The sequence below is a fragment of the Acanthochromis polyacanthus genome, chromosome 19, assembly GCF_021347895.1.
Source record: "Acanthochromis polyacanthus isolate Apoly-LR-REF ecotype Palm Island chromosome 19, KAUST_Apoly_ChrSc, whole genome shotgun sequence".
NCBI classification, from domain to species: Eukaryota; Metazoa; Chordata; class Actinopteri; family Pomacentridae; genus Acanthochromis; species Acanthochromis polyacanthus.
This window is the reverse complement of record NC_067131.1, coordinates 18,074,629-18,088,996: the sequence shown is the minus strand read 5'-3', so window position 1 is coordinate 18,088,996 and position 14,368 is coordinate 18,074,629. Positions and strand designations below refer to the sequence as shown.

The 14,368-nt window shown below is 39.8% G+C and overlaps 1 protein-coding gene across 1 annotated transcript in view; it reads right to left on the bottom strand.

The window, feature by feature from the left end:
* The window catches only part of shisa9a (shisa family member 9a), a 75,057-nt gene that overhangs the window by 18,075 nt on the left and 42,614 nt on the right, over nt 1-14,368 (bottom strand). The window contains exon 3 of the mRNA XM_022208251.2: nt 3,481-3,642. Coding sequence (XP_022063943.1) covers nt 3,481-3,642 — 162 coding nt within the window. The remainder of the gene's footprint in view (nt 1-3,480; nt 3,643-14,368) is intronic.

Below are 14,368 nucleotides of genomic sequence, written 5' to 3'. Positions count from 1 at the left end.
GGATGTGACACTTATGTATTTCTCCCTTTGGACCCAGATGTGACGTGACTGCATCTCTTCCTCAAACATGCATGAGTGTTGGATAGAAGGTCAGATCGGTCAGTGGGTACATTCAAATCATCTTCACTGATCCTTCAACGACAATCTTCGTGATTGTCATTGCTATTTTCATCCAAGTTGCTGTTGTATTCTGCTTTGAAGTTGCTTCCCTCGCCCAGGTTGTCAGCCATTTTCTGAAGCGCATCTTTAAATTACCCCTCAGGTCATTGATTGAATCACTAAAAACTCTTCTCTGAGTTTCAAAATTGTAGATGAAAATAATCTCCTCCTGTCTTAACGTGGCCTAATCAATTCTACGACCACTGCTCCTTTTGTATGTGTGGATTTATGGGGATGTTCATTCACCACTTCGCCCCTTACTGAAGCACTCCAGCTCCTTTCTGAAGACATATGATACAGGTAGTCCCACCCTGCAAGTTGAATGGATTGGTTTCGTAGGTGTGTTATGTATGAAACTCCAGAAGTCCAAATGTGGGTATTTGAAATCCTGCTGTTTCAAGATGAAACCGTTCAGCTATGACATTGACCGCTTTTTAATTTTACTATTACTCGTCTTCAGCATATACAGAACATGACATGGGCACATTGCAAGGTATGAGCAAAGCATGACCATGACAAGAAAAAGACAAAACACTTAATGCATTTGGCCTTCCACTAGTGTATTTTAGCAAATTACCATCAACGATGACATCATATAAAGTGCACTCACATCACACCCAGTATAAAAGAGATGTACAAACAAATGCTTTATGCATCTGGTTGATTAATGAACAAAGAGAAAGAGTAGCTTTGGGCTCTAACTGCATAACCGACAATTGGGAGAGGGCAGCTTTCTAATTTAAAAAGTTGTTTCAGTATCTGAGTGAAGTATAATTTATTGACCTACGTCAATTTGTAATTGTCTTTTGTGAAACAGACGTCAGTCTGAATGTTCTGGTGTATGGAAGAGGACAAAGAAAAGCAGTGTTGCTCCAATTTGGTGTTATCTCTGCAGCAGTGGAGAACAACTGTTTCTGCTCCAACAGATAAAAACAATGCTTTCAACAAAGCTCTTCTACTGAATGTCTTTGCAACAAACTGTGGACAGACTTATTTGCTGTAGCCAGTAGTAAAATATCTCCAGCATGTAGAGGCAACATTTTTATCTATTGCTAGCAGGTGGTGGTGACACCTGTTGGCAACTGATAAAATGTGCTACATGCTAAGGTCAGGATTTTTAAATTTTCGTAAAATGAGCAATCTAAGAAATGTAACTTTAGATTGTTTTTTCCTTTTTGTGGTTTCATGTTTGCAGACAGTATACACCAATCAGCCACAACATTAAAGCCACTTGTGTGCCCATCACTCTGTCATCTGTCAGTGATTCAATGGTTTTACTTTCTTGGACCATTTTTGGTAGCTTCTAGCCAGCCTATACCCCACAAAACCTGCTGTTTTTGAGCTGCTCTGACTCTGCTCTGGCCATTACAGTTGGGTCCTTGTCAAAGTCACTCAAATCCTAATGCTGTCCATTTTTTCCTACTTCCAACACATCAGCTTCAAGAACTGACTGCTCACTTGCTGCCTAATATATCCCATCCCTTGACAGATGCCATTGCAACCAGATAATCGATGCTTTTCACTTCACCTGTCACTGATTTTAATGTTGTTGTTATTTTAAGCAGTAAACTGTGTCAAAGGAAGATCTTTGACTACTGATAATGTGTGAGGTACATTCTCAGTCTGTCATAGCTAAAATTCCAGTAACTTTGATGAAATTTTCTTGTACCTATTATCCATCAACCTGCCTCATCTGTTTTCCTTGCAGATAGAGATTTCATCCATTTCTCAAAATGCTGTCCGCAGTCCCCGGAGCATGCGTTGCATCCATCTGTTGGGTTTATGTGCGATGAGAGGAGAGGAAGCCGTAGTCTAACATCAGAGTAAGATTTTGGAGATGAGAAACACTGGGACTGCATTACATACTCAAATTGCAGCATGTAGTGTGGCTGCACTGCACTCTGATCTATTGAAGCTCCTGTCAGTGGAGAAATTGGCATGTCTGCCTGTCTTGTGATGGATTTCTTTTCTCCTCGTCGAATATCGGCGCAGAATGTTGAGTTGAGAAAGACTCCTATTGTTCTTTGATCCCCGGGGACTGACACCAAGATGTCTTGTGTTCACGTTTTAGATAGCTGAACAATTTTCTGCAATCAAATGCAGCTGTAGCTGTGCCGAAAATATCTAGACTTTGTCTGATGTCTATATTGGGCCAGTTTTCTGGGAATTATAAAAATACACCAGCAACTGATAAAGGACTCAGGATGACAGCGTTAATTATCATTTTCAATGATGTCCTTTTAGGGTAGGCTCAAAAATTGATGTGTCCACTTATCTGTTGTTATTTATTACTCATTCATCAGTTTCTCTGTTTTTGATTTTGCTGGCCGTTATATAAACTGCTACCATAATCACACAAGTACTTCTTGATTCTGGGGCGCAAAAACAGCGCTCCACCTAAACAAGCATGGTAATGTATTACCGTATCATGTCTGGGGATGAGTCAGAGCCCTTCACATGCAGTGTGGTGTATGGAGTAGCATTGCAAATTTCACACTGCATAGTGTATGGAGTTAGTGTTAGGATTAGACGAGGTACATGCCTGCATTTTTCATCAGAATCAATTTTCCTTTCTTTTGGTGGACATGCAGAAAAAGGCTTTTATAGACAACGTCTTCACGATCATTTTTGTAGCAAAACCACGGATGCGTAATGTCTCGTAGCTGTTCAAACAGATATCTAGATGTATTTGTAGATCATATCTTCTGTGAGTGGGCTGCATCCTGAATCAAATAAGGGCAGGGTACCTGTCTAGCACAAACAAGTTGACTGGCACACATTGAAAAATTGGCGTGTCAGTCTCAAATTAATTCAAGTTATCAAATATTGATGCCACTGCCAAATAACATATGGACACGGTGAGGTGAATTCACATCAGCTGCACTGGCAACTGACTCATTTGAGTTGGCGGGATGAATTACAAAGTCAAAAAGCTTGATAAGCAGTTTCTGTCTGATAGCATGTCCAGTTTCGTAGTGTAACCAATAAAACCTGTCATACCTGCTGTACTGAAGTTTAGCCATGTCTTTCCTGGAGATCTCCAGAAAAAGAAGCATCTGGTGCCCTTTGTGTTTGGGTCAAAAGGCATTCAGTAAACTGCACTAGAAGAAAAGTCTCAAGTCCGATTTTGTCAGGATTCACTGTCAGGACCAATCATGGTGACTTCACTAACAAGAACAGGGTACCGAGAGTCACTGTGAGGATGTAGCACCTCCAAACAGTCACAGCTTCCAGTATGACAAGATTTTCAGATTTTTTTAAATGCTCTCTATTCTCCTTCATTAGAAATTTTAAATAATAATCAGAACTCTGGACACTCACCTACAGCCTTCAGAGAGGCATACTTGTTCAGATCCTTGTTCTGCTGCTGCTGTTGCTGCTGCTGCTGTTCGTAGACATGAGCCAGCTGGCTGAGGGCAGGATAAGGGTGCTGATGGCCCATGTTTGACCCCGGTGCCACGTTGTTATTAATCTGGCCACCCTCTGTGGACAAGGACACACAACAGGACAAGGTTATCATCATGTTTAAGGGTTAACTCTGGGAGGGACTTTGCTGGTCAAATGATTTGCTAAAGGGCAGCCTGACAGGAACAGCTCTCATTCACATTTTCCAGCAACTACTTACATAAGCGTCTGTTTTTCATGCTGTATGCTCTGCTGCTGCAGAGATTCTGGCCATCCACCACAGTTCTTATAACCATCCACTCATGGACTCCTGCCATCATTCTACAGCTGCAGCCTGTTGTATGTCTCGCTGCCTACTACACATTTGGGCACAATCCAGTGTGTAAATATACACATATATGCACACTGATGAGCTGCATCTGCTGTCTATTATATGAGATTTTCAGTAATTGTGTCATGCATGCCAGTATAATGTCCCAGCTGGCAGGAAACATTAACACGGAAGTAACTAACATTACCAACAATTTCAAATAATGCTTGAAAGGTTCAGTGTAATGTTTAATGAAAGTCTTGAGGATATTTATCTTTTTAAATAATGCTCCGACAAGGTATAGAGTAAATTAGAAAGTGTTTTAGCTGCAACATTCAGAGGATGTTTTATGGACGTTCTCAGCATCACAGATTATGTTACATGACAAAAAAATGAAGAATGTTCTGAAACCAACATTCACAAACTGTTCTCAAGATATGTTCAAGATGTCAGATGACAGAATTGTTTGGAAAAAAAAAGAAAATGTTGATGTAATGTGATTTGTTGACATATTATGCCAGAAACATTCTGAGGATGTTTTGGGGATATTGTGGTGGTGACACATTATAGATTGTTGTTCCCACAAAGTTACATGATGCCAAAAGAAGGAAATTCTCAATGCAACATTTTGAAAACATTTCAAGAATGTTAAGAGTATGATCCATCAATTTTTATCACCAAAATTATTGGAATTCCTTTAGTTAGCCCAGCTCTAACGAGAACATTATGGGAACTAAAAGGGAACTTCCTACTAACACCATTACAAGAACTTTGCAGAATATTCTCAGATTTTTCTAGAAGAAATAAATTGTAGCTGTGATGTCAGCTGAATTGTTAAATCTTACAATACAACTGACTTGTTTTTCTAACAAGGAAATTGAATTGCGTTAAGGTCAATTCATGATTTCTATGTCTGTGTGATAAACAATGAGAATTTTGAATGCAAACATTAGATGTACATTGTTTTTTTAGGCAGACATACACAGGAAAATACACAAAAATCCACTAGGCATTTCTGAAAGGCTGGCTGAAACACATTGCTGTTTCTACAGAATATAACATCTCATCACAGACTGGACTGTAGCACCGTGTCACGGATCATTCCTAAGGTGTCCAAGCCCTATACTGGCAGCCAAAGCATACTGGGTGGACCTGGCACAGAATTTCTGGAGAATTTGAACTCCTTAAATGATATATTATATACGTGAATAATGAATTGATGATGGCAGATCTCCTCATACAGTGTGTTGTCAAAACATGCATTCATCTTGTTGTCCTGGTGCGTGTGGTGAGTCTGGTCAAAAATGTGGGCTGCACATGGGTGTCTGCAGATTCTGCTGGACATGAGCGGTTGAAGACGTTTACGTCAAGTGAACCCTTGCAAGCAAGCAAATGAAGAAAGCATGATGTGTAGCTGTTGTATATGATTCTACCCTCTATTCGGCTAGCAAGACATGTTTAGTATATGTGCAGTAGATCAGCATGTAGGTATTCCATGCAGGCACACTTGTGCTGAGGATTAATCTACTGCCCCTTTAGTGTAGAGGTCAGGTAAACACACATTTTTGCGATGCACAAGGATGTCCACAAAGAGATTCATGCAGACTCTGGCAGAGTTGGGCAAATAACAAAATCCATATCACTCGGACCCCTACAGACTTGTGGATGTTTAGAAGTATTATTCCCTTCGTCCTCTCTGAGGTACTTTAAGATAAGATAAACCTCCGTTAATCCCACAGTGGGAACTTTTTCAATGTTAGGGGATGTACAAAAACCTAGGGACATCAGTAGAAAAATAAAAAATGAAATCCTAAATCCTAAATCCTAAATCGAGGGGTTTCAGGTACTGTGTGAGAACTGTCTGTCTCTGGGTTTGAAAAATCTTCTAATGGCTTAAAAATAAAAAGTTTCAGGAAATACATCTGTCCTCTCCCAGGACTCTTAGGATTCATTAAAAAGATATTAAATGTTCTATTTTGTGGTAAAGAAATAATTCTACTCAAAAGCAATAGAATGCGAGCCATGCGGAAATATTTGATCCTCTGTTTCTCAGAATATCCTCTTGACGGTATTTTTCCAGTGTAGGGAGCAGCTGACTATCATTATTGTGCTGACGTTATTACCACAACAGCAGCAGGGAAGAAAAATCTTTCACATGCAGACATCTCACTGTGTTGTTTTGAGGCTTTGAAGAATAGAGCCATTGTTCTTGGACTTACTTGTAACATTTGTTGAGTTTTGTGCACTCAGTGCTCCAAATATTAAATAGTCTGCAATCAGCCTCACTGCTTTGATTGAGGATGAAAGTCTGCAAATTTGACAAGCCTGACAAAGATTTCGTAATCTGCTTGTTTAACTCATCTAAAAATGAATGGTAAAGTCAGGATACAGCAGCTTTATTGAGGTTTGAGAGAGGCATTTGAGCTTCACCGTTTATTATTTGAACCACTGGAAAACTCAGCCATCCATTAATCCATCCATTTATCTGCTTATCCTAGGTTGGGTCGGGGTAGCAGCAGGCTCAACAGGGCATTCCCGTGTGCCTCTCTCCATCAACATCCCCCAGTTTGGTGTTCAAGGCCAGATGAGAATTGTAATATTTCTAACAAGTTCTGGGTCTACCCCCCGAGTTTCCCAGTTGGGTGAGCCTGAAAAACCTTCAAAGAAAACCATCCAGGAAACATCCTAATCAGAAGCCCGAACCATCTCAGTTGGCTCCTTTTGACACAAAGAAGAGGCAAATCTACTGCAAGCTCCTTACTCTATCTCTAAAGCTGAGCACAGCCACCCTACAGAGAAAACCATGCTTGTTTTTGCGATCTGGTTCATTTGGTCAATACCCAGAACTCATAGCCACAGCTGATGGTTGGAACATAGACTGCTCTTCACCATGACGATGCCCAATCTGTATTAATCTCGCACTTCATCTTCTAGTCACTCTTGAATTAAATTCAGAGATACTTTATCTCTTACTTGGGGCAGCAACTCACCCCCAACCTACAGGGAACAATCCTCTGGTATCTGGTACAGAACTATGGCTTTAGACAGGGAAGCTTTTTGCTTTTTGTGCTACTTTGCACCAATGCAAACTGCCTCAGTCTGCACTGAAAGTCACATCTTGAACAAGTGAACAGAAGAACATCATCTGCAAAAAGCTAAAATACACCTTTTGCTTTCCAAACCAGACACCCTCCGCACCTTGACATCACCAAAACTGAAACTTGTGGACTGTGTACTGAGAATATGAATATTTCAACCTTTATCTCTTATTTTCTTTTAGGTAATTTAACTGTTTATCCATTACTTTTAGTTACGTCTTCAGCTATTTTTCTATTTCATTACACACATTCTCAATTGTAGTAGGTTGTTTTCAGGAGTTACAGCTCAGCTTCTCCAAAATATTTTTACATGTCCTTCTATCTGTTTAGCTCTCACATTTCAAGACTTAAAACCTTAAAAGTACATCTCTTCACTGTTACTATATTAGCAGGTAACTGTGTGTGACTCTTTCGTGCTTCCCGCTTATGGTGTAGGAAGTAACAGATGTCTTATATTAATTACAGCATTGTGGTTGCGAAATTAGATAACTGTACTTTCTTCCTCTAATTAAATAAGAGATAATTAGATTTCAAAAGATGTGCAGTGGGCTGAGCAACGAGGAACTGCTGAAGCGGAGCTGCGCAGTCTGACTTTAAAGCATAGCCGAACGCTGAACTATAATGTGGGACTTGTTCTTTCGCTGCGCTGAGCAATAATAATTGCAAATTCCTGTTATGGAAGGCGAAGGTATCCTTGCTAAGTGAATACATTCTGCTAAAAGCCCCAATACTGCCACTTGATAATTTGAAGAACATAAAAAAAATGTTGAGACAGGGAGTGAGACTATGAAATGAGAGGGAGAAAAAGTGAAATAGGGAAAGTGGAGAAGAATGAGGATACGTTAAGAATAAACAAAAAAGTTAGAAAGTTAGTTGGCATGCTGTAAAGGAGGTGTACGGAGCTCAAAGGAAGCCGGACAAAAATCATTAAAGCAGAAAATACAAGACACGGACACAGAAAAGACGCATAATCTCAAGAAGTCCTGTTTCTTTCCCTCGCCTTTCTTTACTTTCTCCTCTTGAAAGTACTCATACAGATGGCCTTTTGTTGCTCCACAGCAAACAGAGATGGGAAAGATGTGCAATTCTGATTTCCTGCACCATCTTCTCCCTGTTTTATCCCAGTGGTGCTTCGTTGAGCCTCGAGGTGCGCTCAAAGGCCGAAAAATCCTGCACAGCTCAACTGCCAAGGCAAAACAAGTTGTGTTGTTACTAATTAAACACTTAGCCCTGGCACTGACTCAAACCACACACACACCCTGACTGACAAGGTAGAAGCAGAGGAGAGACAATTAAAAAGCGCATCAAAGTGAGAGACAGCGTGTGAGGTCGTGTAGACGAAGGAGGAGGGCCTGAGGTTCCCCGCTGTGATGAAACGTCCCGCGGTGTTTGGTGAGAATAAAAAGACACATTCGGTCTAAGATCTCATAGACAACAGCGAGGTGGAAAATGCAAGCTTGACTCATTTTCCAACAATATTATTGCATTTGGATGCAAGTTGCACAGTGTCTCTGTGATGCATTGACTGTGACGGTCTGGCAACACTGGCTCATTGAAGGTTGCATGAATTTAGGTACGCTGAGGTGCACTGTGGAGGGCAGAAAAGAGAAACAGGGCCAGAGAGACGCCATGGATAGAAGGAATAAAGAAGAAAAGAAGCTGACGGCATCGAGTTATTATGATGCTGAGCTCTCTCTCTCTCATTAATTTAATAGAAATTCCCCAGAAAAACAAACAACATTCACTCCAGTCATGATAAAAGCCGGCCCACTCCTTTATTTTTCATAAAAGGCCAAATCGCCTGGCATAAGGTCACCAATTTTCTCATTTCATAATGGATTTTGTCCGGTTGAGGAGCACATTTGTAAAATTCAACATTCTATCAAAGCACAGGTGCACCTCCTTCTTTGCAGGCAATCTGCCATGAACGGATTCGCAGTGAATCCATGAGCAGTCATGGAAATGGCTGCACAAAATTGCAAAAGGTACAGTTGCAAAAAAAATTAACAAAAAAAGAAAACGTGATTGTATGCAAATGCTTTATGTTACAGAAGGCATGACAAAATGGAAAATCTAATTATTCTCTCAGTGAGCCACAAAGGAACACCTGGTTACAGCTGTGGTGCATTTGGCTTTAAACAACAGCTACACATTTTGGGAAATACTATCATGCATAATGATACAACCACGTTTAACGTGCAAATACATAAGGCCTGTTTTATGTGTAAGTTGAAGTTTCTTATTCTTTCAACGTGAATGTGTACATTTGAAAAGTGTATAGAGCTTGCAATAAGAGAAGACACAATAATATGTAAGTTCCAGTAAAGGAGAGACCTGATATTCTTTACAATAAGTTGGAAAAATATGTCCATGTATTGCTATCGACAATCAGTCAAAATGATTTTGGCTAAAAATCCAGTGTTATGCACCACTTTGAAAATATGCTTTATGCACTTTCTTGCAAAGAAGAGAAGATCAGTAGCACTGTGCTACATCATGACTGTATAGTTTGTATAACAGAGCTCAGAAATGATTAGTCTAGCTTTGCATGATGACTGAAGAAAAAGAAAAGGCAGGCCTCACTATATCAACAGCATCAACAGTTGGTTTCCTTGCGAACACCCCTAAAGACCACTGATAGATGTGTCTTGCTTGTTGAATATGTCTTTGGCTAAGCTAAGCTAACTGTCATAGCTTTGTATTTTGTGAACGGACATGAAAATGGTTTTAATATTCTCATCTAACACTGTGCCAAAACGCAAGTTGGCCTCAGTACCTTATTCTAAGGCAAAATAAACAATTTCATGATTGATATCACAGATTTTGAGCTGTGGATCAGATAATTATTCATAAGTACAAAGGAAGTCGAGGTTACAAATACTGCCGTGACCGTCACTGTCAGTGGTTTTAGCATGCTCCATTCATGTGAACACACAACTGTTTTCTATCTTGTCACTGTGGCACTGCATTGAGATTTAGGGCTTTTTTTTTTCAAAATGATTGCAGAATTGCATGAAACTTGTAACTGAAGAGTTGGAGTGCACCCAGTTTAGTTTTTGCATAGATCCATATAATCTTAGGACATTGGTCTTAGTGGAGGACTGTGCTCTTTAAGTGTCCTTCTTGTTAAATTAAAAAGCACCAACAGCATTAGAACTATTTCAGACTATGATGGTTTAACTTTACAATTAGTCCACACATTGCATGTGTCCTGAATGCATGGGTGAAGATCCACATGGATGCAAGGAACTGCAGTCTGTTAGTAACATTAATTACCTGTTGCAGCATGGCTGAAGTATTACAGAAAAAAGGCAGGAACAAATACTGCAAGAGTGTAAAATTAAGTGTGACAGTTCAGATTCTGCCTTTATTTCCCACTCCAACTCTGTTTCTCACCAGAAGTTGTAACAACTGTGTTGGTCCACGGCGCACGGTAAACTTCACAATAAAAGCTGTAAAACCGTGAGATGCTGAAGTTTTTTGGGCCTGTACTTTTCCACTGCTTCTTTTGTTTTTCACATAAAACCAGTCCTCATTAGGAGGCTGAGAAGGTGATGATAGCATTAGTCACAGGACCTTTACAAAGGAGACTGCAGTTTGAGTACCATGTGAAACAATGCTGTTTCATATCATCTTTACACTTTTACACCTCAGGTCCAGCTGCTGTTTGCTTCGGTTTTTACTAAGTCACACAAGTCTCACAATTTTACTGCCATTTTTTTGAGAATAATACATGTTGTGCTGAGGCCCCACGCACCTATTACATATTTTAGTGTGAGACTTGGCTGCCCTCTCATTTATCCAGCACCTGCTAGAACTGTTGAATTTGCGTCAGCCACTTTTCTTAGTAAGCTAAACCATGTTTGAAAGGGCCAGACTTAAAGCACTTCAACACCTCATGAAGTGCCTAAGTACGGTGATGATTCATAGAACAAACTGCAGTGATTCTCTTTGACTTAGTGGTTCCAATAGGTGCACAAACAGTTTTACTGGACATTCACAATCCATTTTAAAAGGAACATTTTCACAGTTTATCACATTATGTTCTGTTCCAGTCTGTAAAAATGTGCACTAATTGTCCTTTAACATGCATTCCGGGTCAGAAATGAATTAAAGTAATGTAGCACAATGCTCATAACACTGTATATTTTCACCCACTATTAACTCCAATAAACCCAATCCTCACTCCTGTTTGCTTATAGGATAATAGTTATTTTTCCTCCCATCTTAGCAGACTGACAGAGGTGAATTTGACGCAGTTTGCCTCATGCAACCTTGAGAAAATTAATAACTAAAGACCCAGCTATCACAAAAATACCAGTTTTCATTATTCTGCTCTTCTACTTTATTGTGATCCAGGATCTATCTCAGCAAAAAAAAAAAAAAAAAACTCTCATCCCTGATCATAGAAGAACAGATCACACACACTCGGTAGCTCAGAGTGAAAACAAACAAGGCCCCCAGATGACATCACCACACCACGAACCCATTCAGCAGGATGACTGACAGCTGTCACTGGGATGTCTGTCGGGATGATGAAACGGATTCAGTGGGAGTCTGCCGGTGTGGTCATGGTGCCTCACCGAGCTGAACCACAACAAACTGAATCTGAGGTCACGACAGTCATCTACCGCCAGCGTTTATTCCTGCAGTAGAGATATTTCCCCCAAGATTAGCACAAGCAGCAGAATACAAAGAAATTAACATGAATTTGGAAGCAACTGGGAATCACCAGTAGCAAATAACTGTCTCATTTCGTTTCAGGTGGTGGGTCAAACAAAAAGAAAAAGAAAATCAACAAAAAGAAAAATAAAATCAACACCGAGATACCACAAGAAAAAGAATATAAAATAAATAAAAATCAAGACAACACTTCAGCCACAGAAAGCCTTTATCATCTCCTACTGTGTTTTTACTTAACCAACTCACAGCTCATTGAAAATCTAGTGTACTAAGAAGAAATATAAGCGACTGAAAGAATCTAATGAGAGAAATTGCCCAATATAGCTGGAAAGAAACCTCTACCAAAGGCTAATCATCTCAGTAAATCAGAACTCTTGCAGCCAAGCTGGAGAGAAGAGATGACAGGACAAGAGGTCAAAAAAAGTTTGATCAAGCTGGGAGAAGATATTATTTTTATGAAACAGACCAGAACACACAGTATGGTTATCTGAATACTGAAAAGATTGGATTGATGGTGGTGCCAGTCCAAAGAGACTTTTGGCAAAATGTGGAGTTGTGAAATGTATTTGAAAATTTAGTGGACAGTGCGGTGGATAGCGTGTCTGTGACAAATGAATGAACTGAGTTGATTACATGGTCTACAGTTTTTAGTGCAAGTACAGTTACTGATAAGCCACCTGATGTAGAAGATTTCACTGGTGTCAGTAATAGATACACTGGACCTGCCAGATCTACTTGGGGGTCTTATGTTTACAGATGACGTCCCGCAATATAATCGACTGTAGGGATGTACAATCAAATATTTAGTATCTGATGACCATTTTTCTAGATAAAGCACACTTCAAGTATTCTAGGTTAGCTGTCATACCTGCTTGCACCCCCAGGTGGAGCCTCTTACTGTTAAAAACAATAGCAACCAGAAGAGACAGGCTCTTCAGAGTTGGCAAGCAGAAAGCATTATAAGCGTTTAGCCAGAAAAGCATCACCGTGACAGAGGTTTGACAGAATCAGTGTTAAATTTAGCAGGGAGAACATGAAATAGTTATCCTGCATCTAAGCAATGCATCTTCTTGGCATAGTTAATGTCATGTTTCCTCATGATTTTAAAACTGGGCTCATGATATCCCTTATTGTCTACATCTCATGTTTGTACTGTAGACCACATTTAAATTTGCAAATTTTAATTGTGCATTTGTTGGAATCAGAACCTCCAAGTCTGATGCTAGGAGTTTAAGTATCTTGTTCATGAGTGACAGGAAAATGGAGCACGAGATGTACAGATAGTATTTCTGCATCATCAGCAATGCTGGTGACATTGCACTAGACTATCGTGGTGACTGTTAATTTATTGATCTGTCTCAGGCTCAGCTCTGGTCATGATCTCTGGGTAGAGACCAAAAGAAGGAGGCACCAGATAAATGCAGTCAAAATGAGTTTCCTCCACAGAGTGGCTGATGTTAGCCGTAGAGATAAAGTGAGGAGCTCGGACATTTGGAGGGAGTTTTGGAGTAGAGTCGCTGCTCCTTCCTCCATTAAAAAGAATCAGTTGAGGCAGTTCAGGCATGTGATTAGTATGCCTCCTTTGGAGGTTTTCTGGGTACATCCAAATATAAGGAGGCCTTAAGGTAAACCAAGAACTCACTGGAGGGATTTCATATACATCTGGCCCAGGAGTGCCTCAGGAATCCCCAGGAGCCAATGGAAAATGTCACTGGGGAGAGGGCCATCTAAAATGACCTGCTAAGCCTGCTGCCACCACAACAACACCCCACAGAAATGCAAGAACATGGATGGTTAGATGGATTGTTTGTGTAGAGAAAAAGATCTACAGCTAATGCAATATAAATGCCAAACTTTACATGTAATTATTTAGTATCTGTATGAGTGTCAGCTCAATACATATCTCTGAAATGTTTATTGTGGACACAGATTTTTTTAAATTATGTTTAAATCCCATATGAGGAATTAATCAAAATGGCTGCTCCATTATTAATGAGAAAAAGTTAAAGAAGAATTTCACTATGCAATCCAAAATTTTAATTCAATAGGGTGAAAATGTATCAAATTTCTAGTTTTTGCTTCCTTTCCCAAGGAAATATCAGTTGTCTCCAGCATTCAAATCTCATGCCAACTGTCTCTTAATAAAGTATTCTAATGTGGTTTAACTACCAAGTCACTATCAGTAAGATTGCTGATGTTGGTTCAGTCAGGGTGCCTTTATGTAGAGTCAGCTGACTCTAAAAAAACTCCACGTCTACAAGTGTGCATGCAGTCCTCTAATGGACTTCACTATTTGTTACCAATGGAGACAAATGCTGTCATCTGTGAAACAGTTATGGTGGGCCGAGCACATCCAGTCCACACTGCCACCCAAGACATGTTAAATAATTCCATATCACAGTCAAGAACATTTTGACAGGTTATCAGGTTTTTATTTAATTCCTCATTTGGTCTATTTCTACTGAAAGGTTCAAGAGAATAATGTCTCTTTTCCTGCAATTCTGCTCTTCGGACTTTTGCAATGCCTTTAAAAGAAAAGATGGACTTTAGATGTTTGTGATTCTTAAAGTGGTAACTCAAACATTTTTTTCTCCTACTAAATAAAACTAAATCTGTACACTGCAATTTGGTCATCTTTCATTCACATGGACTCTTACACTGGGCCATGAATTACTTCACAGAAAGTAATTTCCAGAGACTTCTCACTGACAGC